Source organism: Macaca nemestrina, chromosome 10 (assembly GCF_043159975.1).
Source record: "Macaca nemestrina isolate mMacNem1 chromosome 10, mMacNem.hap1, whole genome shotgun sequence".
Taxonomy (NCBI): Eukaryota; Metazoa; Chordata; class Mammalia; order Primates; family Cercopithecidae; genus Macaca; species Macaca nemestrina.
In genome coordinates this window covers 139918609-139942659 of record NC_092134.1, presented here as the reverse complement: position 1 = coordinate 139942659, position 24051 = coordinate 139918609, and the positions used below count along the sequence as shown (strand labels likewise).

The window sequence follows — 24051 nt, the reverse complement described above, 5'->3', positions numbered from 1 at the left end:
TAGGTGAGAGACGATGATTTAGGTGAGATCCTCAGGGAAGGGCAGGGGGGTGGAGACGAAGCCGGGAGATTAGAGAGATGCATAGGAGAATCTGTGAGCCTTGTTGGCTAATTAGATTTATGCAAAGAAAAGGAGCATTCTTGCCACCCGCCCAGCATGACACCCTCAACCCAGACATGTAGATGACTAATTGTTTGCATCAAATGAATGGATGAATGTATTTTCTGGGCTCAGTGCTTCGGTGCAGGAGATGGCAGGGATCAGCATGGTGCGATTAAATCTCTCTCTTTGTTTGCATTGAGCTGCGCAGCTTGCAAAATGCTTCCATAAACGTGATCTAGGTTCCTCCCGACCCAAACCATCTTATCAGCTGTCACTGTGCTTAAACTTTCACATCAGAGATGCACCACGGTGTGTGTGGAAAGAGCACTGATGTGGCTGCCAGAGGACCCGGGTTAAATTCCCAGTTTGCATTTGGTGTCTCTGTAAGCCTCAAAACTTGTCTTGGTTTTGCCATTTGCAAATGAGGATAATGCCTATTTCATAGATTTGTTGTGGGGATTAAATAGAGACATGTATGTAGAGGCATCCAGCTTGATCCTGGACCAGGATGGGTGCTTGGCAAGACAGTGGCTGAACCTGGGTTGCCACATGAAAGGCAGGACCTCAAGGAAGAGCAGCTCTCAGCCCGAGGACACAGGAGAGCAGTCTGCAGAGGGACGTTGGTGTATGAAGGGAGAGTGAGCTGCCCGCAGGAGCTCAGGGAACAAGCTTCCCCATGCCTCTGTTTTGCTCTGGGCTGGCTCAGCAGCAACACTCAATATTCCACAGAAGCAAGAAGGAAGCCAGATTAAATAAATGTCGTTTTGGACACAAAAATATTGACATTGCGATGGTCCCTTCTTAAAGCCGTCAGCAAAGCTTGGTAGGCTATTGATTTAGCCGTCTCGTTTTTGCTGAGTTTAATGACAGCAGTGAGATAGACTATTGTCTCCTAAAGCTAACACAAAGAGTAACAGCACTGCACAGGGCATGCTGGAGCCAAGCCCTCCTGATTGAAGCTGATGCCCTGGAACCTCTCCTTTGCAGCCCAGAGACTACCAGGTAGCTGAGAGCCAGCTAGGGCAGAGCTGGGCACTGCCTCGTTTTCCTTGGCCTTATGTGCAGAGGAGAGAGGTGAACTAGGACAGGAAGGCCGCACAGTGGCCTGTGGCCGGGTCTTGTGGTTAGCACCTGTTGCCCAGAGAGTTTTCTTCTGGTTACTGAGTTCTGGAACAGCCTAGAGCAGTGTCCAGAGCAAGGCCAGGCTAGCCTTGGTGGTCGAGGCGAACTGCAGCCCACATGCTCTGATTGAAGGACCTCAGAAAGCTCATTGTCATTTGCCTCCCTAATCCCACCTCAACTCCTCCACTCAATTTCTGGAATCAGAGTCCAGATGATCCCTAATTTATAATGGTTCCGTTTATGATTTTTTGACTTTATGATGGTGTGAAAGCGACAGGGATTCAGTAAAAATGCTTATCACTTTCCTTTGAGTATCCACACAACCATTCTGTTTTTCGTTTTCAGTACAGCATTCAATAAACGACATGAGATACTCAACACTCCGCCGTAAAGTGGCCTTTGTGTTAGATGGTTTTCCCACTGTGGGCTAATGCAAGTGTTCAGAGCACATTTAAGTTAGGCTAGGTTAAGCTGTGGTGTTCGGTAGGTTAGGGGTATTTTTTTTTTTTTTTGAGATGGAGTCTCACTCTGTCTCCCAGGCTAGAGTGCAGGGGCGCAATCTCAGCTCACTGCAAGCTCCGCCTCCTGGGTTCACGCCATTCTCCTGCCTCAGCCTCCCGAGTAGCTGGGACTACAGGCGCCCGCCACCACGCCCGGCTAATTTTTTGTATTTTTAGTAGAGACGGGGTTTCACCATGTTAGCCAGGATGGTCTTGATCTCCTGACCTCGTGATCCGCCTGTCTCGGCCTCCCAAAGTGCTGGGATTACAGGCTTGAGCCACCGCGCCCGGCCGTTAGGAGTATTAAATGCATTTTTGACCTATGGTATTTTCAACTTACGTTGAGTTTATTGGGACATGACCCCTTCGTAAGTCGGGGAGTGTCTACATATTCTGAATATATTTGTTTTCTCTGGCAAGAGACCCCAGTTCCTGAAAGGACTCAGCCTTCTTATTCACCAGTTGGCCCCTCCAAGAGAGTATGTTGGGTTTGACCTCTGGCCTCCAACTCAGGGTTCTCTAGAGTAGGATTGGAGATTCCTGAGCTATTCTCAATATTTTAAAAGTCCCAGGGAAGTTGTTCCTCCCCCCCTCCCCCCGCCAATCATGGGAACATAAACCTCTTGGGTCTGGCTGGCTCTGTTATGCCCTTAATGCAGGTTTCCCTCCCCTCCCCTGGTCCGATGCAAAGGCTCCCACCGGCTGTTCCACAGGTCCTCTCCTTCCTGCTCAGGGCACTGCCAGATAGGGTTTGACCAGAGACAGAAGCAGGAGGAAAAAAGAAGTAAGGGCTTCTTGTGTATTTGCTTTTTTTTTTTTTTTTTTTTTTGGATACAGTCTCACTTTGTCACCCAGGCTGGAGTCCAGTGGCGGGATTTTGGCTCACTGCAACCTCGGCCTCCTGGGTTCAAGCGATTCTTGTGCCTTAGACTCCTGAGTAGCTGGGATTACAGGCACCCGCCATCATGCCCGGCTAATTTTTGGTATTTTCAGTAGAGACGGGATTTCACTATGTTGGCCAGGCTGGTCTCGAACTGCTGATCTCAAGTGATCTGCCTGCCTTGGTCTCCCAAAGTGCTGGGCTTACAGGCATGAGCCACTGCACCCGGCCTCATGTGTTTGTTTTTAAGAAGAAATTGGCTGTTGGCCCCTGTGCCCTTGCCTCCCCACCAGCAGCCTCACTCTTTTCAGTTGTGGAGAGAGAGTGAGAACCAGGGTCCCCACGGTCCCCAGCTCAGGTCCCAGCAGGCACCCTGAGGCAGCAGTGGCAGCCCAGTCAGGGCTCACATGAGGCGTCGGTACCTGCTGGGAAGTAGTGGCAGCTGACAGGCCAGCTGGCACAGCTTCAGCAGCAGCTTCTCGCTGCCTGCCCGCATGACAAGGCCCTTAGATGCCACGGCTGTGGAGACAGCAGTCACCAACCACTGACAGTGCCGTGCAGCAGGGAGGGCACCTGTTCCTCCTTGGTACACACACACATACACACTCTCAGTGATGGTGGAGGTGAGTAGATGTCCAGGTCCAACGGGACAGATGACCGTGAGCATGCCCTGGGCTGGCTTCCTTCCCCTGTTCAACATCCAGACAGTCAGAGCTGCTGCTGCTGTGACCGTTCGGTGAACAACTGAACATTGGCCAGGGAGGTCCTGAAGACGCAGGAGAGCAGGGCAGGGCTGGAGCTCTCGTGCAAAGTAGGTCCCCACTGGACCTCCTTAGGTGGATCCACCTGCTCACACAGCATGTGGCCAGGCCGCGTCGGGTTCACACCACACCAGGTGTGTGGTTCCATTCTCAGCTGCCTCCCAGGCCACCACCACCCCTCTGTCTGGGGATCCCCTGAGCCCAGCTTACCCGGGTACTCTTCAGGCTCCCCAGCCCACCTCAAGCAAGATTTCTAGACAGAAGGGTGAATGAGAGAGAATGAGTGTCCCATGTCATAGAAGGGAAAGCGTACTTCTTTTTAGCTTTGCGCTGGGCAGCCTGATGGCTCAGCAAAGATTCCTCTTTTCGCATTGAGGAAAAGGTGTCCACCCCTGGATTTGGGGATGAGGACAAACCAGCTGGTTCAAGGTGGAGAAACCCTGTCATTGTAGAGTGAGGTAGTCTGGGGGTCCAGGTGGCAGTAGGAGTGTGTGTCTCGGTCAGGGGGAGCCCTGTTGCTTGTGACCTCTCCCCACACTCTGCCTCTGCTGCAGCCAGGCAGAGGCCCACATGGTGAAGTGGGCACAGGCTCACTGCAGGTTCCTTAACAGGCTGGTCGCGCAGCCTGGTAAATGGTGTGAAGATATTGACTGACCAGAGGCAGAAAGCTTTACGAGGAACGCAATTCAAGTACACGTGTTTGAGCCTGACTCTCGCTGACAGCCAGGAGCTCGTGACACTTGTGAGTGGGAGAGGTCAATTCCAACAAATCATGACTACAGCTGACAGACGGGTAAGCAGGACCCTACGCAATGTGGCCAGCGGGTTTACTCACAGGGAAGCCACAGCTAACATGGTGGCTTCAGGATGTCACCATCCACTTGGTGAACTGATGCCTGGGATTTCCTTGCAGTGGAGGGAAAAAAATAAACAGAGGTAGTCTAGATATAATTCTTTTATTTTCATTATCATGCCCCTAGCACATGAAGCTGGGCTTACCCTGAGATCAGCTATGGAGTGGGATGTGTTTCCAATGAGAGCAGTTTCTCTATACGCAGTAGGTTAAGGCATTGTCTCTGTGTCTAGAATACTGCGATGACCCACACCCATGGGCCAGCTGGTTCCAGGAGCCCATCTGGCCTTGCTGACACTGGGCTGCCTGAAGGATTAGCCACACTTGCACAGGGCGGGCTGGGGAAGGGGAATCCCAGGTTTATAAGCAGGAGGAGGCAAGGCCCACAGGAGGCGGGAAGCATGGGCTGGGCTGTGCACTGCAACAGGAAAAGGGAGGCAGGGCACAGCGGCTCATGCCTGTAACCCCAGCACTTTGGGAGGCTGAGGCAGGAGGATCACTTGAGCTCAGGAATTGGAGATCAGGCTGGGCAACATAGGGAGACCCCATTTCTACAAAAAAACTTTAAAAAAATAGGAAAAGGGAGCAATAAGGATGTTGTTGTGCCTCTCCTAGGGCACACAGGAGGTGGTGGGACAGCAGGCTGGGGAGTGTAACCTGTCTCCTTCCAGGAAAGGACCCAGCCACCGGGTCTCCTGGCCAAGGCCACAGACCATCCAAGAGCCCTCCAGGGCAGGGCGGGTGCCACACAGATGCCCAGTGCAAAGGCTTTCCTGTTCGGCTGTGAGCGACCATAGCAGCGCGCTTCACCCCCGACCCACGATGGAGGTAGGAGGACAGTTGCATCTAGGCAGCCCGAGGGACTTTTGAACCCTGAGGGTCGTGGCAGTGTCCCTGGGACATGGTCTAAAGCAGTGGTTCTTAAAGTGTGGTTCCAGGACCAGCAGCAGCCCCTGGGGACCTGTTAGAAATGCAAGTTGTTTGCTCTGCTTCTCCTGATTAGAAACTCTGGTGGCGGGGGCAGCAATCTGTTTGGAACACATCCTCCCAACCCCAGGTGATGCTGACGCCCACTCGAGTTTGATCACTCCTGGTTTAGATGCTTGATCACATTCTCAGCAGACGTAAGCACCACCCAGCAGCGGTACCAAAGACTGGTTTTCTCCACGGCCAGTCAAACCCCCTTTCCTTCCTCAGGCCCGGGGTGGCCAGTACATGGAGAATGTTTTCAAGGCAGGTCCTAGGGTGGGCGGTGGTGACGGTAACTGTTCCACCTCACTGCCCCTGTCTGAAAACCTTGAAGAGGGGCCCAGAGTGGCAGACTCTGAGACCAAAGCTGGCTGCAGGGCTGGAGGGTCCCGGGCAACATCATACTGACATACCATGGCCCCCCTCCCCTCAGGGCCACACTGGGCCCTTCCGGCTCTCAGGGCCTTTGGCTGTGCACAAGGTGAACTTCCCAAAACAGAAAGTAGTGTCCGCTCCAGAGCCCTGGCAGCAGCAGGCGCTTCGTATGGCCTGGAGAAAGAAGGCAGAGAGGGGCGTCACCTGAGTGGGAGGTGGTCAACACACCCCCAGACGTCCCCTCCCAGCCCAGGGTGGCTCTGGCAGGGGGCGCGTCCTCAGGTTTTCTCCAACCCCCAGTGATCTCGACATGGGCATGAGATTCCACACCCTGTGTGAAGGCTCCGAGGGCTGAGGGCCAGTCTTTGCTCTCACTGTGGGGTCAGCATTGGCACCTGAGAGAATGGGCCAGGCTGTTGCCAGGCTCACTTGCTGCCTGAGTTCCTGCACCGGGGGCCCGGCTATCAGCCTCAAATAAGCCAGGCTTTTCCACCACACACATGTGCAGGGCAGCTGGCGCCTGGCCCAGATGCCGGATTCTGTTCAACCTGGCAGGGGCTGCTGAAGCTGCTGCTATAGGATGGTGCCCCCCAGGGACACTTTGGTTCTGAACGTCAGCCTGAGCACTTGTTACAGAGATGGAGAGCTATGGGACGCAGAGGACAGGGGCTCCCGGCTCAGCTTTGCTTCCTTCCACCTGGCTGGGGTGGCAAGACAACAGCCATTATTGCTGACCAGCAAGCCTCTTAACACTTCTGAGCCTCAATTTCCTCACCTGTAAAATGGGGGTAATACCTTCTTATTGGAGTAATTGCAAGCGAATGTACTGACAGCAAGTAACACATTCTAAGTGCACAGCAGGCCCTCAGTAAGCACCAGGCATTCCCCGGACACCCCGCAAATGGCCCTGCCTGGAGGGCTCCTGGGGTTGAGGCTAGACGGTTGCGGGGTGGGGAGGGAGAAAGAGGAGAATGGGCACCCACACTTCATCCCCTCCCACAAGGCCAGGTTTCATCCCTGTTCACTCCCTGCCTCCCACCAACACTCTTCATCCGGGGGACACAGGGATGTGCCCTTCTCTCTTGGTGTCTGCCCCTTAGGGAAGGGTGGCATGGCGTGTGCAGGGTGAGGACGTGCTGGCCTGAGCTATGTGGGATCCCAGCACCTGTTGTTGCCCTGCCAGGGCCCTGGTGGGCAGGAGCCTTTTGCCAACACAGCGCTGGTGATGACTTTACACGGGCATGTCCTGTCTCTCCAAGGAACTCAAGACTGCTGGCCTCCAAGCAGGGGCCCGGGAGGACCTGCCCTGGGCATCCATCTCCACCCTGGGCAGCAGGAGGGCTACACGCAGCTGGGGCTGCATCCTGGGCTTCAGACTCCAGCCATTGTGCATTCCCAGGCAGAACCTGCCCTGTCTTGGGCCTGTTTCCTCCAACCCTGTCTCATCTCCCAGGCTGCTGGCCTGGGCCTCTGTTTCCTCCAACCCTGTCTCATCTCCCAGGCTGCTGGCCTGGACATGGAGGTCGTATTTCCAAGAAGCTCTGGGCTGTCCTATCACTTTCTGAAGCTCGGACCAGCCAATCTCCCCAGTGGAAACCTGGGCTGGACAACCCCCCAGGGCAGGAATCACAGCGAATCCTGCCCCCAGTCAGGCTGGCCCAACCCAACACACGGGGCTGAGGCCGACGGAGCAGGCTCTCCTGGGCCTGCCCTCAGTGACAAAGCTGCTGCCACCTTTGTCTCCCATCCCTGCCAGGGCAGACAGGTCAAGCCACGGCCCTCCTACCCACTGCTGCCTCTCTCGGTGCCCCACCGGGAAGAACAAGACCCTGGCCCAGCACGCTCCCTCTTTCTCAGCCTCACTCTGTAGTTGTTTGATATGCAGCCCTTCAGAGCTCCTGGGAATTGCCATCAGGTTTTGATGATCTGCATGAAGCCCAGCTTGGAGGGCAGCAAGGATAATCACGTCATACTGTTTCTCTGGGCCGTGGTGCAGTCGTTTCTGGGAAAACTGGTGTTCCTTTTAATGAGTTCACATTGGCCACTCCGGGCCCTTCTAGGCAGAGGAGCTAAACCAGCCCAGCCTCCTAATAGCCCCTGGAGAATCCCCAGAGTAGAGGCGGCAATCTGCCCCGAGAGGCCGGCTTGCTCTCTGTCCGCGTGGGCGCTTCCCGCCCTGAGGATATAGTTTCTGGACAGTTCAGCGCTGTGTTTGTGACCGCAGTGAGGGGCCTTCAGGCCGCTCCTGTGTGTGGGAGCAAAAGCACACCCCTCCTCAGGGCCAGCCCAGGTCAGCAAGGGCTGTGCTCAGCAGGCTGGGAGCTGCAACACGTGGAGAGACCAGGTGTGACCTCTCCCAGCCTCGGCCTCTGCATCACAAGGTGCTGTGCATCAGCGAGTAAGAGGCCGCCCTCTGGGGAGACGTGCAGGACCGGGAGGTATGGAGGACGGGCGTGGGGTTCCTGTGTGAGGCTTAAGGTGCCCACTGGTGATAGCCATCTGGGGGTTCCCTGTGGTTGTCGCACAAGTTGATACCTATCCTTCGTGAGACTGCCAGCATGAATGCTCTGTATTTCCTAGGATTTCCTCTCTGTTCTCCCTTAGTATTTGGGAAAGTTTTTCCTGAAAACTCCCTGCCTAATTCAAGAGATATGCAAGAGAGGACCAAAGGAAGGGACTCTATCCAGCCTGGGATGGGCGGAAAAGGGAAGCAGAGCGAGGCTCTCTGGAAGCAGCACGGTGGTGGCCACAGGGTTGGGGAGAGGGGGCCCCAGGAAATGTGAGGTTCGGGCAGGTCCCCTGGATTCAGAGCTGCCCCTTCTGAGCCCTCCAGCTCTGCAGGGCCTGGGATTTAGTCCACTCTGAGATGAGTTTTACACCCACCACCATTAAGAGCTGAAGATAGTTTTAAAACCAGCCATTCCTCGGCTGGGCGAAGCGGTTCACATCTGTAACCCCAGCACTATAGGAGGCCAGGGTGGGAGGATAGCTTGAGCCCAGGGGTTTGAGGCCAGCCTGGGCAACATAGGGAGACCCCATCTCTACAAAAAGTTAAAAAATTAGCCAGGTGTGGTGGTGCATGCCTATCATCCCAGCTGGTCAGCAGGCTGACCCGGGAGGATTGCTTGAGCCTGGGAGGTCAAGGCTGCAGTGAGCCATGGCCATGCCACTACCCTCCAGCCTGGGTGACAGAGCAAGACCCTGCCTCAAAAACAAAAACAGAAACCCCACAGGCATTCCTGAGAATCGGGCCCCAGACCAGGAGATCCCCGAGGGGCATATTACTAGAGGCCGGGGCTTGGGGCCAGGATCTCCCAGAGGGATTTCTCCTGGGAAAGCCGCTAGGCAGGGTGCAGGGCTCCGCTCTCGGTACAGCATGTGCTAGCGTGGCCCACACACCCCACATCCCTGCCCTGGCAGCTCCACCGCGCCTGTGGCTGCCCTGCCTCCGGCCTCCCCACTCCAGGGCCTGCAGGAAGGAGTGAGGCCAGCAGGACACGGCTTTCCAGGTGAGGCAGCGTGGGGAGTGGGCAGGTCGAAGGGCTAGCTAGGTCATCTAGGGGAAGAGCCACCCCTACCTGTCCCACCCCGTGCATTTCCCAGAGGGGACAGCAAGGCGAGGGCTTCTGAGCACCGGTGGGGATCCTCCCCTAATGCAGGTGTCCCAGGGCACCAGGATTTTCAGCCCTTTGTCCCAGGCTCGGGAGCTGGGAGGGAGCAGAGAGCCCAACTGTCACCCTCCTGTAGTCCCTGGCACCCGTGTGCCTGGTGAGGGTCCTTCTCCTGCCCAGGCTCTGGCTGTGAGGGCTCAGAAATGGAGGGGAGGGGGCTGAGGGTCCCTGCCTAGGTGAGGAGCTGTGGTCTAAGGCACTTGGTGCATTTGCAGGGGCTGGACACAGAGGAGGGGGCATCTGTGGCCTGGTGGAGCTGGTGCTGATGCTGCAGGCCCGGCAGGTGGACGTGGCGCCTGTCCTTCTGAAGGGCAGTTGGAAGGGGACGCAGTTGACCATGAGTAAAAATGTCACTGGAGCCTCGGTGCGAGCAGCAGGGGAGAGCCATCCTGCAGGTCTACCAGGTGGAGCGGGCGAAGGAGCAGAGAGCAGAGCTCCCGAGGCTGTCGGCCCTCAGGGCCCTGGAGCAGTGCTGCTCACACCCAGTGCACACGTGAGTCCCCTGAGGCCTGGAAAAAGGGCAGCTTCCTGCTTAGTTTGTGGGGGGGGGGGGGGCTGCAGTTTCGCACTTCTAACAAGTTCCCAGGTGATGCCCGTGTGCGTGGGGAAACCACACTCCGAGAACTGCTGTCTAAGAGCAGGGCTTTGCACCCTTTAATGGACACAAACCACCTGGGGACCCCCTTATTACAGTTTCGCAGGCCTGGGTGGGGGCTTAAGGGTCTTCATTCCTAACAAGCTCCCAGTCGGTGCTGTGGGTCTGTGGTCCTAGGGCTTCTCCAGAGATGGCCTAATTTAATGAGATCCCGAGTGGGTGTTTCTGCTCCCTCATCACAGCTGTCTGAAGCAGCCTTTTGCTCTGGGAAACTGCCTGTGTTTTGCTGCCCTCAGACTCCAGAACAAAACTCAGGTCCATTATGGATGCTCTGAGGTGTGCAAGAGCCATGGGGGAAACGGAGGCTCTGGGAGGAGCCCCTGGAACTGTCACCAGCTCTGACAGTGAGCACAGAACGCAGTGCCAAGCCCAGCCCCAGGAGTCCTGCCTGCCAGCCCCTGTGTTGGCCACCAGGAGCTGAACAGGAAGGGGCTGGAGCATCCTGCCCAAAGCATGCGCAGGCTTGGGAAGGTCGCTCTCAGCCCTATCTCACTCCCCATTTCTAAAACACAGAGGACCTTTATTCTCCCGCCTTGCTCTGGGTGCGTGGGTCCTCCCCCGCCTTTTTCCTCTTCCCCTCCTCCCTCCCACTCGAGGATGCATTGAGGTAATGTCATCATGATCCTGATAATGATGACCTGTTGTCAGGTCTCGACTCTGTCTGCAGGAGAGGGGCACTGGGCAAGAGCAGCCCCGTGACTGTCCCGTGCCACCTGGGGTGAAGGTGGGTTCCCCTAAGTATAGAAACAACACCCCGACTTTCCCCAGTGTTTCCAGCAGCTGCTGCTGCCCTGGCCTTGTGAATCCGGGTGTAGAGGGCAGGCTGGTGGAGGTGCCTGTGGGCTGTACCCACTTGTCTCCCAGCAAGGCTGGCAAAGAAGGTAGCTTCCTCCCCCCCCCTCCTCTCCATCCCTCCCAACCTGGAGGGCAGCAGGGAGCGTGACCACTGCCTTCAGCTTGGAGACTCGGTGCTGGGGCCTGTGTTAATCCACCTAAGGGCCTCAGGGTCACAGCTGAAACGTGGCTTAGGGGGTTATTTCGTGTCCCACTAGCTTAAGCAGCTGTCACAGCCCTTCCACCCATGCAGGTGTCATGCAGCGTGCCCTCTTCCCCTGTCCCCACCTCATGGGCTGATGATTTTTCCTGTGCACTTTCTGGATCTTTCTGATCCATGCTAAGGGGGAGACAGAAGGGAGCTGTTAGGCCAGCACAGATTTGTGCTGTAAGCAACATCCACGTGTACATCTCATGCTGCGGGAGGACAGGAGCTAGGCTCCCAGCAGACACACTTCTGCATGAGATGTGTGTTCCCAGGGTGCTCCCAGGAGAGGTCCAACAAGGGTGGAGGTGTGTGGGCCAGACTCTCATCAATGTGGGTCCACAGGCACACACACACGTGCACATCCCCACCTGGAATCATGCGGAGGCGTACAGGATGCTCTCATCAATGTGTGCACACACGTGCACACCCCCACCCTGAATGGTGCAGAGGGCACAGGATACTGACCCACCGGATCCCTGAATAAGCATCAGCATCTCCCTCCTGACAGAAGACGCGGAGAAACCAGCATGGATGGCTCCAGGCAGCCAGCAGGTGGCGAGCAGAGACAAGACAGGACAAATTCCCTGCAGGTGCTGGAGAAGGCAGACCGGGTCGGGCCGGGCTCTGGGGCCCAGCTGCATGGTGTCTGGTGCTTTTGTTCGGCAGCCGCCTGGGTGTGGCCCCTCGGCCACACGTGGGACATTTTTAACAGGAAGCCGTCATGCCTTCTACTTCTTATGAGGTTTCTGAGTCAGCACCTTGCTGTCATCAGAGAACACGAAGGAAGGGCCAAGGATGTTCCAGGAAGCCATTCCAAAGTGATTGCTCGGTTTCCCTTTCCACGACCTGCAGATCCCAACACTCCAGGACGGTGCAGGTCATCAATCTCAAGGTAACTGGTCACGGAGGTGAGAATCTTACTGAAAAATCAGAATGTTAACCCCTGGACGTTTCCTGAAAGATGAGCTAGACGGTTTTGAAGCTGGATTGGAAACCCCAAGTGTAGCTCAGGGCTACTGGTCTTCGAAGTACCAGGCTGGGGATGTCGGGGAGGCAGGTGCCCGGTGCCTGCCTGCTGGCGAGGATGACTAGGAGCCCTTTCTCAAGGCTTCGGCCCACCTGGGACTTGGGCAGTGTAGTGCCCAGCGTCGGCCGCCGGAGGGAGTTCTAACCTGAGACTTGGCCGCTGGAGGGCTGGCTCAGTGGACCACAGCGGGGAAAACAGGGCAAGGGGTTGAGCGCCACCAGGAGCCATTCCACAGTGACCATGGAGGAACAGAGACTGCACGGTGGGGGTTGTGAGTGGAGGGAAAGCGTCCACTGCCCAACGACCTGGTCTCCTCAGCATCAGACTTACACAGCAGCTCCCATCCACCTTGACTTTAGGCTCAGTGCACCTGCAGCCCTACTGCCTGCCCTCGCCTCACTGCCCTCATCTGGCAGCTTCTATGGGCTCTCAGGGCCGGAGAGGTCATGAAGAAATAGACCGAACGGCCCAGGCGTGGTCGGAGTCCATACAGAGCAGGCCCCTCTGCACTGGGAGTCACAGGTTTCTGGTGCAGCGTCACAGAGCAGCCCTGCCCCAGTTCCCAGTGGTGACTCCTCTGGCGTTCAGCACATGAGACAAAAGACCTGCTCCGGGGAGGTGCAAAACAGGGGCAATGCTAACGCCATCTGCGCTTCCTGGCCCTGCAGGTGAGTGAGGATGAAGGGGAGCAGGCTGGTCTGGCCAGGGAGCAACTAGGGCTTTTTTTGAGAGACAGTGTGCCCTTGCAGAGAGAATACAAATGATGGTGTCATGTGTCGGGCACCTGCTATCCGCTCAGCAATGAGCCAGACACTTACATGTGTGTTGCTAATTCCCATCACCAGCTACCAGATGAGGTCTGGTCAGCCTCAGTTCACAAACCAGTGACTGAGGCTCAGAGATGAAATAGCTGGCCGTAGGTCACACAACTTGCAGGGGGCAGAACCAAGGCGAGTGTCCCTCCAAAGGCTAGACTCTCCTGCCAGCGTGTTAGGCTGTAGCTGGACCCTCCAGGCCCACAGACCATGCGGGTAGCTGGCACCATCATCTGAAAGGACCCTATGTTGGAAGGCTCTCTAAGCCAGCCAAGGCCACCGTCCCCTGCTTCTCTTTCCCACAGACCTCTGAGTTGGGGTAGGGAGTTTGCAAAAGTGAAGGGCCAATGCCGGGAGATCTGGGCACCAATTCAGGGGGTGAGACCCTGGTCAAGTTGCCTCTCTGGGTCTCAACTTTCTGTTGTGTAAAGCGAGGAGAACGCTACTCCTTGTCTGGCCTGGGTCTCAGGTTGTTGTGTGGACCCAGTGAGAGGAAGTATCGGAAATCCTCTGAAGTCTACAGACAACTCTAAAAAGGCTGACGGAGGCTTTCCTTTGTGCCAGGTGCTGTAAGTGGGCCACAGGCATCACCTCATTCTTATTTAGACCTTAGGAGGTTGAAGAAATTATCCACATTTTGCAGATGAAGGGTTGAGGGATAGGGAAGTTAAGTAGCTCGAGGTCACACAGGAGCAAAGCCAGGACTGGACTCCGGTCTTCTGAGGCCTAAGCGCTGCTCTTCCTCTTCCCCAGATGGTGCTTATAGCCCCGGACTGGGAGGGGCTGGGCAGGACAGCAGGACTGCTGGACGCCTTCTAGAAGGACAGCCTATACCTGCGGGGCTCTTGCCTCTGAGTATTCGCTCCTGGCTTCCCTCCCTTGGACCCTTGACTACAGCAGCCTGACAGAGTGACCTTGACTTCCTGGGTGGCAGCTGGGGGACTGGGTGGAAGGGGAGAAATGGGAGCCAAGGACATTGCTTATCCTCAGGGAGAGTGCTGGATGTACATAGGGGAATGTGCGTGCACACACACACATACACACACACATATGTACAGTCGTTCTGGATTCCAAAATCCACTGATACTCAAGTCCCTGATATAAAAGGGTGCAGTATTTGCATATAACCTCTGCACATCCTCCCATATTCTTTAAATCATCTCTAGGTTACTTGTAATACCTGATACAATCCACATGCTATGTAAATAGTTGTCATGCTGTATTGTTTAGGGGGTAATGACAAGGATGTTCAGTGCAGACATAACCATTTTTTTGTGAGTATTTTTGTTCCATGGTTGGTTGAATTCAAGGATACAGAACCCATGGATGTGAAGGGCTGATGGTACACACATACACACACAGAGGAATGAATGCAGATATGTTCACACTCACACATGCACAAGCACCCTAAACACACATAGTGTATACCACCCCACCCACATAGACCCGGGAGCATGTGGACCCCCACAGACCCACACACGCCACGGCAGGCTTGCACACGGACCCCCACATGCACACCCTCGAGGTGCATGCACGTACCTGAGCCCACATCCACACTCCTCCCAGGCCCGTTCCTGACAAGTTCATGTTGTCCCTCAGGCATCTTCCTTCATGTTCTCTGGGGGACAGACTGACTGTGGGATTCAGCCTTGGTTGCAAAGGGAAGGGGAGAGAAGAGAGCAGGGCAGGGCATGGATATGCCAGCCCAGTTACTGGAGATCGCTGCCACTGGAGACAGGTTCAGAGCCCTTCCACACACCTTCCTCCTAATCTCTCAACTGCACCTCACCTGCAGGCAGGCCACCCTGATGCCCACCGCCCCCGTGAGTAGCAGGTAGCTTGGTGAGGCAGCCTCCCTGGAAGGGAAGGGCAGGTGTCAGGGCTTTGGCCCAGAAGCAGGCACAGGTTGGGAGGAAGGGCTGGCCGTCCCGGTGCATATGGCAGAGGCAGAGGGTGGACCAGAGGACTCATGGGCTGGACCTGGCCTTAAGTGGCTTACAGGTTTCGTGGGCAGCCCCGGGGGCATGCCATGGTGCCCTGGACTCCCAGGAGGAGCTGCTTTTCCCAGGGCTTTGTAGAGCCTCTGAAGGGCCTGGCGCTGTGAGCTTGTGGTCAAGGATCATGTGTGCTTTGCTTTTCCCACGCCCATCTGCCTGACCCCAGCCCTTTGGGGGCGCCTGGAGGCCAGGCTGGGGCGCTCACCTCTCCCTTGCAGACGTTGGAGGGGTGGGCCGGCTGGCTGCAGAGTGCCACCACCGCCTTGCAGCAGCTGGCGGGCACTGGCGGCTCTCACCTCCCACGACAGCAGGTACGTGCTGTGCAGCACTTGAACTGCAGGGGGAGGCAGAGGCTGGAGGTGAGAAGGCTGCGTGGGGTTCCAGGGCCGAGGACACAGGATTCAAACACTCACCCAAACCCTCTTTGCTCTCCCTGCGATTTCTCCCTTCCCTGTTTGAGCAGAGAGCTGTCCCTGGGGGGACAAGCCACAAGAGGCAAGGAGGCCCTGGTCATCCAGGAGGCAGGACACAGGGACAGGGACCAGCCTTGCCAGAGGTTCCCAGGTGAAACCTCAGAGCCCCAGACATGCAGGGGCACAAAGGGTGTCCCAGAGTCCACGGCACAGGCAGGTCAGTGTTGGCCAGAGGGGCCGGTGTGAGTACTGAGTGAGGCCCGGGGTCGTCGGCACCACTCCAGGGCAGGGAAGTGCCAGCCAGGGTAGAAAGCAATTCAAAGACAGTGGACTGGGGCCACTTCCTGCCCTTCTGAGTCGGGGCACTGAGATTCCAAGTCCCTACACAGGCCACAGAACACAGCAGCTGGGAGGCCGTATCTGGTGTGGGTTCGGGGCTGGGCGGGCGGAGGGGTATGAGTTCATTAGTTCAGCGAACAGGGCTTTGCTAGGTTTGCCATGTGCCTGGAGTGAACAAACACGAGTTAGGCACCAGTCCTGCCCTGAAGTAGTGTAGCATTTACTGTAGTTTAGTAGAAGACAATGGAAGTTTGTGTGTGAACCCCAGAGAAGGAAGGGGTTAATCCTCCATCCAGGGCTAGGAATGGATGGGGGTGGACGGGGGTACTGGGCGTCCTGGCTGAACATAATGGTGGCAGATAGGGCAGGGACTGGCACAGCGAGGGCAGGGAGTCACGCAGCCTCGCACATCCCTGTGTCTCTGTCTGTGTGTGCTGGTGCTGCACGACTGCTGGGCCACTTACATGTAGAATTGGGCCAATGAAAGACCTGCACCCTGCACCGTTGTGGGGACTGAAAGAGGAGATTCATGGAATGCAATTAGAAGAGAGCCTGGCGCAGCATCCACAGTGAATGAGAGACACTTTCGTGAATACAGGTGCATGTGGCTGTGTCATTTACATGCATGGGGTGCTGCTGGAGGGCCCGATGCTGGCCCTGGCTCTGCAGCCACTGCTTTCCTGGGGCTCAGTCTCCCGCCTGAGATGCAGGTTGGGGTTCTAACTGTTCCCGGCCTGTGTGAGGGCCTGCATCTGCGTGCACCGGTGCCCTGCAGGTCTTGGCGGGTGACACGGCCTTTGCTCTTAGCCGCACCTTTCCTCATGCCACTCCCACCCTCTCCACCTAAACAAACCCTGCCCCTGCCCCACGGAGTCCTCCCCACCTCCCCTGCTCTCTGTTTCGGGGGTGCCCCAGCCCTGCACTGCCTGCACGTTGCCTGCTGTGTGTCTGGCTTTCTGAGTGAGCCCGAGGGCGGGGATTCTGTCCTATTCTTGTCTGGCACAGGTCCTCACAGGCACAGCCCAGGGAGAGCACACTTAGTCTTGCACAGGGCTGACCAGCAGTGTGTGCTGCTCCATCCCAGTCCGGGCTAAGTCTGTGGGGTACGCGTGTGCCTGTGGGTGTGCACCTGTGTGTACACGCGTGCCCTAGGCCACGATTTCAGAAAAGAGACCCCTCCACCAACGGGGAGCTGAGCCTGCATCTCGGGGAGATGGGGTGAGGGCTTCCCCACTGAGCCATGATGCCCTGGATCTTAGAGCTCATGACGTCTATGTCCTCTACTTGCCTGACATTCCCCGGGCCAAGACCAAGGCCCCAGGCCCAGGGGATGAGGGTGGGGAGTGGGGTGGCAGAGAGAGGCGGACCAGAGCATGTGGGGAGAGCAGCCTTGGATTTTCTGACACGAACCCATCAGGATCTGGAACAGTGCCGTCCAGGAGAGCTTTCCGCGATGGAGGCAGCGTCCTGCATCTGTGCTGCCCAGCTCGGCGTTCAGTCACCATCTGGGGCTCCTGAGCGCCTGAAATGTGGTTGGTGAGAGCAAGGAACTGGATTTTGTTTAATTTAACTGTAAATAGCCACATGTGGGTGGCGGCTGCCGCATTGGACAGCACAGCTCTGAGGTCCACTGTCCGCCCCCTACGTCTGGCAGGATGGTGGGCCTTGCTGGAGGGATCTGCCGCGTCTCTTCTTGGAAAGGAGACCACCTTTCTGTCCCTCAGCTTTCTGCCTGCTGGCTCACAACTGGGGAGTTCTGTTGGTGGCTCAGCTGAAATACCCCTGCCGGGTAGCACTCCCTCTTATGGGGCTTCAGCTCCCCGCTCCCCAGGGAAGAAGGAAGGCAGCCCCACAGATAGAAGAAACCCGGAGAGAGGCTTCCTGGCCCAGATCCTGGCAGGCGATGGAGTTCTCCTGGTACTGCCAGCTTCCTGCCCACCAGGACCCAGAGCGGGAAGACAGCAGGGGTGGGTTTGGAGGAGGGAGTCGAGGAGAGGGAGGGAGAGGAAACAGGCTTCAGCAGGCACTTCTCACGGTGGTAAGGACTTTACAGATGTGGCCGAATTTAATGCTCACATACCCTAAAGAGGCTTCATTTTAGGGATGTGGCAACCGAGGCTCAGAGAGGGTAAGTAACTTGCCCAGGGCCACACAGACAGGAAAGAAGAGAGTCAGGATTTGAACCTGTGTCTGCTTGGCCTTCAAGGCCATAGGGCGTGCTGTACCTCCTGTTGCAGCCGGTCTGCTGAGGTGGGGTCTGCGTGGCTCCAGCTGCCCGTAGTTCTCAGTCAGAGTCTGGCTCAAGTGCTGCTTCTGTTTGTCACTCACTGAGGAGTGATAAGATGGCATCAGCAGGACCACCCCACCCTTACCTGCCACCCAGGCCTGCTCCCAGGCCTCCCCAGCTGACTCTACAGCACTGTGGCCTGTGGATGGTGCAATGAGTATCGTGGGAAACGGCGGAAGATGCCCATAAAGAGGAGGTTACAGAAGCGGGGCCTTGACACAGGGCGCAGGTGCGATGGGCAGAACTGAGGGAGGCTGGGAGGCTCAGGTAAAGGGTGGCAGCCAAAAGCTGGCGGGAGGCGGAGGTGAGGCTAGACCCCAGAAACTTCGAAATGTCCGTTGATCTTAATTTTGATTAAGAGGTGATATTCAAAGTACTTACAATTGTTACCCTGTGAGCACCATTCCAGCACGGCTTAAACAGCCAGCAGGGTGGCGCTGTCTCTACCAGCTGAACGTTACCCTGGTCATGGCCTCAAACTCTCGATTCAGAGGGCAGCAAGGTGGGCGTGGATGGGACTGGTTACTACGTCCCTGTTCAATCCAGGCAGGCAAGATCTGATCCTGTCTTCAGAGTCTTCCATGTGATCCTGGCCCAGGCCTTTCTTCTTGGACGCCTCTGGCAGATGGATTCATCCTCTAGACCATCCTTGAGAGGGGAGAGGGATGACCTATCCCCCCGGGAGACCCCCCCCTCCACCTCCCATGCGGAAGCCATCAGCATCAGTGGAATCAGGGAATTGCTGGAGCCGGGGCCAGCAGCTGGGATCCAGATGTGTGCAGGATTGCCAGGGTGGAAAATGGGACCACCCCTGTGCCTGCCTCAGTTTCCCTCATCACAATGCATCCCCCTTCTCCCCCTGCATTGCTTCATCGGGGCACGGACAGACAATGGAGGAGGAGGAAGCGTCCACTCAGCCTCTGGTAAACACATGGGCCAGGACTCCTGCCACGAGCTCAGCCAGGTGATAAGAGACAGGCAGAAATTTCTAGGAGCAAGGAGAGAAGAGGGTCGCCACCAAGGATCAGGACACGCCTATGGCCGATGTTTGCCCAACGTGGGGGGGTGGTAGAGATAGCTCCTTGGGACCCCCGTCACCTGTGCCATCTTCCTTCTCTCGCCAGCAGCTCTGGACGTCCCAGCCTTGCCGGCTGCTGGCAGCGAGTTTCCCACTCATCCCTTTCCTCATTGGACTGGCAGCAATTCAGTAATCCACCCACCCATCCAATATGTATAAATACCTGCTGTATGCCAGGTGCCAAGCAGCGTAAGACAACTATGGTCCTCAAAGTTATTAATGGTTGGGGGGATAGGCGAGTGATTACAATCAATGTAATTGCTATCAGTGTAACTATGGGTTAAGCCCTAGAAATGATGGGAGGCTCCTGGTGGGGAGGGCAGTCAGAGAAGGCTTCCTGGAGGCAGTGACACCTGAGGGGCATCTCTAAGGACGAGCAGACATTTGCCAAATGAAGAAGGAGGGAAGTGCATTCCAGGCAGAGGGGAGAGCACGTACAAAGCCTGGAGCCTGAGGAAAGCGTGGGGCACTTGTGTTCAGGGAGCAGAGTGCACCCACATGGCTGGAGCATAGGGGCCAGGCTGGGCAGCAGCAGCCAAGGCTCAGGAAAAAGCAAAGGCAGAGATCAGAAAGGTGACTCGTGTGTCCTCTTCTCGCCCCGATGCCCATTCCCTGTCCTGCATGGCCCCGCAGGGGTTCTCACTTCCCCTCAAAGCTGCCTGGCCGCCTCCCGGCTTGGGGTTGTCCTTCTTGCCTTACAGCCCTGCTGCAGCCACTGCCTGGCTTCCTGGCCGTGCACACACGCGGGGAAGGTGTGACCCTCCTCACTCCCACCTGGCTTTCCACTGTCAGGGAGGCTCCTGCTCCGCCCTGACCCCGGTGTGTTCTCGCCGCAGCCAACAGGTCTGAAATGCACGTCAAGCCCACTTGGGCTGGAGGGGGCAGGGAGAGGGGGATGAAGCCAGATAAGTACAGGCAGCCAAGGAGCACTGGGCAGGAACAAGGGAAGAGAAGGGAGGAGAGAAGACGGGGGAGGACTGTTGATGGAAACTGGCCTTGCCCAGGGGGAAGTTTAGCCCCACTCAAGAGCACCTCTCCCCTAGCTGCCCCCAGGCACTGCCCACCCATGTGGCCACAGCAGAGCAGCTGCCCATAGTCACTGGGATGTCTGGGTTCTAGGGAAGGCCCAGGCTATGGGTGACACCTGAGGCTCTAGGGCTCACCCAGCAGGGAAAGGAGCGTGGGCTGGAGGGAGACAGCTGGGGGTGGGGGGCTCCTTAGGAGGGACTGGGGCTGTTGCCAGTTTCAGAGGCAAGGCCAGTGCAGGGGCCCATGGGTCTTATCCAATTACCTCCTGCACTATTCGGCAAGGAGCCTGGTGTGAGCAGGGCTTAAGGAACACAAGGAGAAGGTACATTTCTTCACACAGGGAAAGAGGCTCGGCCCAAGAACAAGGCTACCTTTCAAATGAAGCGAGTTACTCGCCTCCCTCCCACAAGCTTACTGCCCCGTATTGGTTGTCTCCCAGCGTTGGAGCTGGCCAACAATGGGGATAGTTCCCTGTCTCAGAATAACGGTGTCAGGCCTGCCCCCATCACTTGAGGACTGAGGCGATGCCTACGAAGCAGGTCCCTGCCTCACTCCTTTTCTACCCCAGGCTCTATGCTGCACCAGGAAAGGCCTCCTGCCCGCCCTCCCCCAGGGTGAGACGCCCCTTGGCCGAGCCTGTGGAGAGGGCTGGGTGTGGTGCGGTGTGGGTACAGGAGAGAGGGGCACGTCCCAGGGGTCCCGTCAGCTCCAGGCCACCTGTGCAGACGCTGCATGCATGGGCTGAATGCACAGAGGATTCCAAGCTCCTGGGTTCCTGGGAGGAGGTCTGGAAGTGGGGGGAGGGACCAGGTTCCACAAAGGGACATTCTCTCATCCCCACAGACTTTCCACTCCATGGGGAGAGGTGTGGAGGAAGGAGGGCGGAGTGGGGCCCAGGCAAAGGCCCCGCTTGCCTGGGTCTGGGGGATGGTACTGAGTGGTACCCACGGGAAGCTGAGGCAGGAGGCTGACAAGAGGGTTTGTGGATGGTTCCCCAGCCCCTGAGAAGTAGGGCCTGAATGCCAAGGGAGGCTGGCAGAGATGCCCATGAACTGGCCTTGGGTCCAGTCTCCACCACCTGCTGACTCCAGTCGGGTGGCTGCTGGTGCCTTGGCGTAAATTAGAAAAATGTGCTCTAATGAGAAAAATGGGGCCCAGCAAGAGTCCAGTGGCCTGCGTTTCAGCCTTCTCTGGTCCCCTTGCATAGGACACAACCTCTAGGGCCATCCACGGCGGCCCTGACTGTGGCTGACCCTCCCTGTCCTATCAGCAGATGGGGAGGATGGCGGTATTGCCGGCTCGGCCCACCCCAAGTGGATGGGGCACCCAACAGGGGAGTGGTGGGGGGATATGCTTCAGTGGTCTGCCCTGCCTCCTGACTTCCCTGAACTCGAGGTCCCACAGCATGAGGGGTGCGGTCCTTGTCAGCCAGTGGCAGGTGCGGTTGGTACAGCCCAGCACTCACCCTCCTGGGCAGCCTGGCCCATCAGACAGTGTGGCTGCCTCCACCCACACCCACGGGCTCTCCCAGACCCCCGCACTGCCGGGCCCCACAGCTCCTCTCTGACATGGGTGCCTTTCCTGCTGGCTCCAAATTGCCCTCCCCACCCACTGTGGTGCACAGGCCGACTCCCTGCTGCCGTCTAGAACCTAGAGGGAGTGAGGTGATGCAGCGTCTGTAACTGAACGGGAAGACCCAGGCCGCTGGCAGCAGGGAGGGCTGCATCCTGGCATCTCACCACCTTCCTTCTATTACCACCATGGGCTGGGAGTCAGGCCCAGAAGATAGTCCTGAAGAGGTGGCAGTGTCACGCTGCTCCCCTGGGAGTCCCTGCCCTGGTTGCTCTTCAAGACAGGGTGGGGAACAGGGAGGATGGGAAGGGAGAGACAATCTCACCACTTAAGTTTAATGGCAGGCTGTTAGCACCTGCCAGTGCTGTGAAGTCGGGTCACAGGCATCACACAGGCTACCGACCTGCTGGAGGGAATGAGGAGGAGGGGGCCGAGTGCTAGGCAGGGGTGAGGGGTGTGGGGACAGCCTCCCGAGTGAGGGGCTCCAGCATGTAAAGACACCTGGGAGGGGAGCAAGGGGCTGCCCTGGGGCTTCAAGGGACTGAGGCTGGGTGGCCCCAGGTGCTGGCTCCAGGCAGCAGCTTCCACAGCGGGGGGGCTGCAGGTATGTGACTCACCTGGGCCAGGGAGGCCCTGAGTCATGGTTCCTGGTGTGACAGCCCCAGGAAGCAGGCCAAGAGTCCTGCTCATCTGGATCCTGCACTAAGGCTGGCTAGAGCTCCTGGGCAGTGGGCCGGGCTGTTGGGCCTTTAGCTGTGTGACACCACTGATGCCAACAAATCCACCTTTGCCCCGCTACCCTGCATTTACCCAGCGTTTCCTGGCTCCCTCCATGCATCGGAATCATCTCAGGGCTCCTGCGGCACACGTTGGCTGTCTGCAAAGCAGAGAAGCATCCCTCGTGTTGCTGTATGAGGTTTCCTTCACGCAGGCCAGGCATCTAGCCTTCAGACCTTTGCTCTCCCCTTCCCGCTGCCTGGAATGCCGGTGCCTCCTTGTCCTTCAACGCCCAGCTCAGCTCAGTCATGGCTCCACTAAGCCACGTCAGGTAGCAGCAATGGCTACTCCCTGCCCACAAATGCCTGCAGCGTTGTCATCTGCTGTCTCCCGACACCAGCACTTTCTGCTGTGCCCCTTCTCTCCTCAGCTGGATGGGGCTCCGCCTCCGTGTCCCTCCCCATGCCTGCTGCATGATTCCTGGGTGTGGGTCTCCACTGGATGAATGGCACAACTTCCCCCACTGCCCTGTAGCTGTTGCTTTTGTTTCAGGTGTTACCACTGTCCCCCCAGAATGACTGTGAGCTTCCGGGCGTGGGGACCACACCTTGGGTTTCCTCTGGCTCCTCCACAGGGCCTGCTGTGGCGCTGAATCTAGAGGCATGCTTGGTGAACATCCCCTGATGAAGATGTGGGCGTGTACCTTCTTATAGAGCACACCTGGGAGACAGCAGGAACCGGCGGGAGCGTGCCAGCCCCGCACTGACGGCCGTCGTTTCATCTTTTTCTGATCCGAGAGTACCATAGAACAGTTACCTTAGTTAAATTTCTATCAGTGGTTCTCAACCTGGCTGGATTTGGCCCTCAGGGGGCATTTGGCAACGTCTGGAGACTTTCGCTGTTGCCGTCACTGGGGGAAGGAGTATTAACGGTGGGTAGAGGCCAGGGATGCTGCTGAGTGTCCTACAGTGCACGGGGCGGTCCCCCGCAGCAGGGAATTATCAGGCCCCAAATGTTGGTAGTGCTGAGGTTGGGAAACCCTGAGTCACACTTTGACAGGTTCTCAGGCTGATGCTGGGACTTGATTTGCTTACGTGCCCCTATCCACTACGGGAGGCACAAACGGAAGATCCGAGGAACGTTCCCTAGCTCCCAAGGAGCCAGGACCCGAACATGGACAGAAGCATGCACGGCCTTGTATGCTGTGTCTGCCTGGGAGGGCAGCTCTGTGGCAGAAGGCTGCTCACCTGGCCACAGGAAGGACTGGGGAAGCCCACACTGCTCCAGCTCACATCCTCACGGGACCTGAAGGCTGGAGAGGGAATTCCAGGAGTCCAGGTACATCCTGTCTGGTCCCAAGATCTCTGAAGGGTTCCCGGGGGACAGTCTGTTTCCGGAAGCAGCTGTGAAGTCCTCCAGCTTCCTTAGTGAGCTGGGGAGGGGGGTGCTGCCGTGACTCTGTAAGAGGTTGACTCTTGGAAGCACGAAGAAGGCTCCAGAGACAGCTCTTGCCTTGTTTAGTTTGATTTGATGTTGTTTTTTTGAATTATTAAACACAAGTCAGTAAGAAATTCTCAGGTGCCCTGTCATTTGGAGGAGTTCTATTTCCACGCAGTTCGTATCACCGGACCCCACGCTGTCCTGCTTCTCCAGCTCACCATACCGAGGAGGGCCCACGCTGCACCAGCAGAGCCCAGCATGCTCTTCAGGCCCCCCCAGAATTGCTGGCCAGTGGCTTAGGAGGCAATACCCCAACTCAGGGTGTGCTGGCCTTGCTCCTCAAGCCCAATAGGAGAGAGCAGAGGCGCAGGCGGTGTTTTCAGGGTGGGAGCTGCAGAAAGCATCCC

At 57.1% G+C, this 24051-nt stretch overlaps 1 protein-coding gene across 4 annotated transcripts; it reads right to left on the bottom strand.

Annotated features, from left to right (window-relative positions):
* Positions 1-4180: 4180 nt before the first annotated feature.
* Positions 4181-20910, bottom strand: LOC105484131 (uncharacterized). 4 transcript variants are annotated; one of them, XM_071072360.1, is made up of 5 exons: positions 17747-20910; positions 16932-17043; positions 14975-15103; positions 14312-14420; positions 4181-5736 (listed from the first exon to the last, which is right to left on the bottom strand). In XM_071072360.1, exons 1-5 carry the CDS (start codon positions 17868-17870, stop codon positions 5617-5619), a joined length of 594 nt encoding a protein of 197 aa, XP_070928461.1. In that variant the 5' UTR covers positions 17871-20910; the 3' UTR covers positions 4181-5616. The 4 variants fall into 4 exon arrangements, 2 of the variants coding, with proteins under 2 accessions (XP_070928461.1, XP_070928460.1); XM_071072359.1 differs by lacking the exon at positions 4181-5736 and having other exon boundaries at positions 12619-14420; positions 17747-18796; positions 19661-20910; XR_011609453.1 differs by lacking the exon at positions 4181-5736 and having other exon boundaries at positions 12619-15103; positions 17706-20910.
* Between the last annotated feature and the right edge of the window lie 3141 nt (positions 20911-24051).

Bases quoted from the DNA above. Each gene is read 5' to 3' on its own strand.
- LOC105484131 (XM_071072359.1), bottom strand. From the start codon at position 17,870: ATGCCATCTTATCACTCCTCAGTGAGTGACAAACAGAAGCAGCACTTG. The intron at 17,044-17,746 runs GTACAGCACGCC...ACCACATTTCAG, and splicing joins CAGACCGGCTGCAACAGGAG to GCGCTCAGGAGCCCCAGATG. The intron at 14,421-14,974 runs GTGAGCGCCCCA...TTTGCAACCAAG, and splicing joins CCAACGTCTGCAAGGGAGAG to GCTGAATCCCACAGTCAGTC.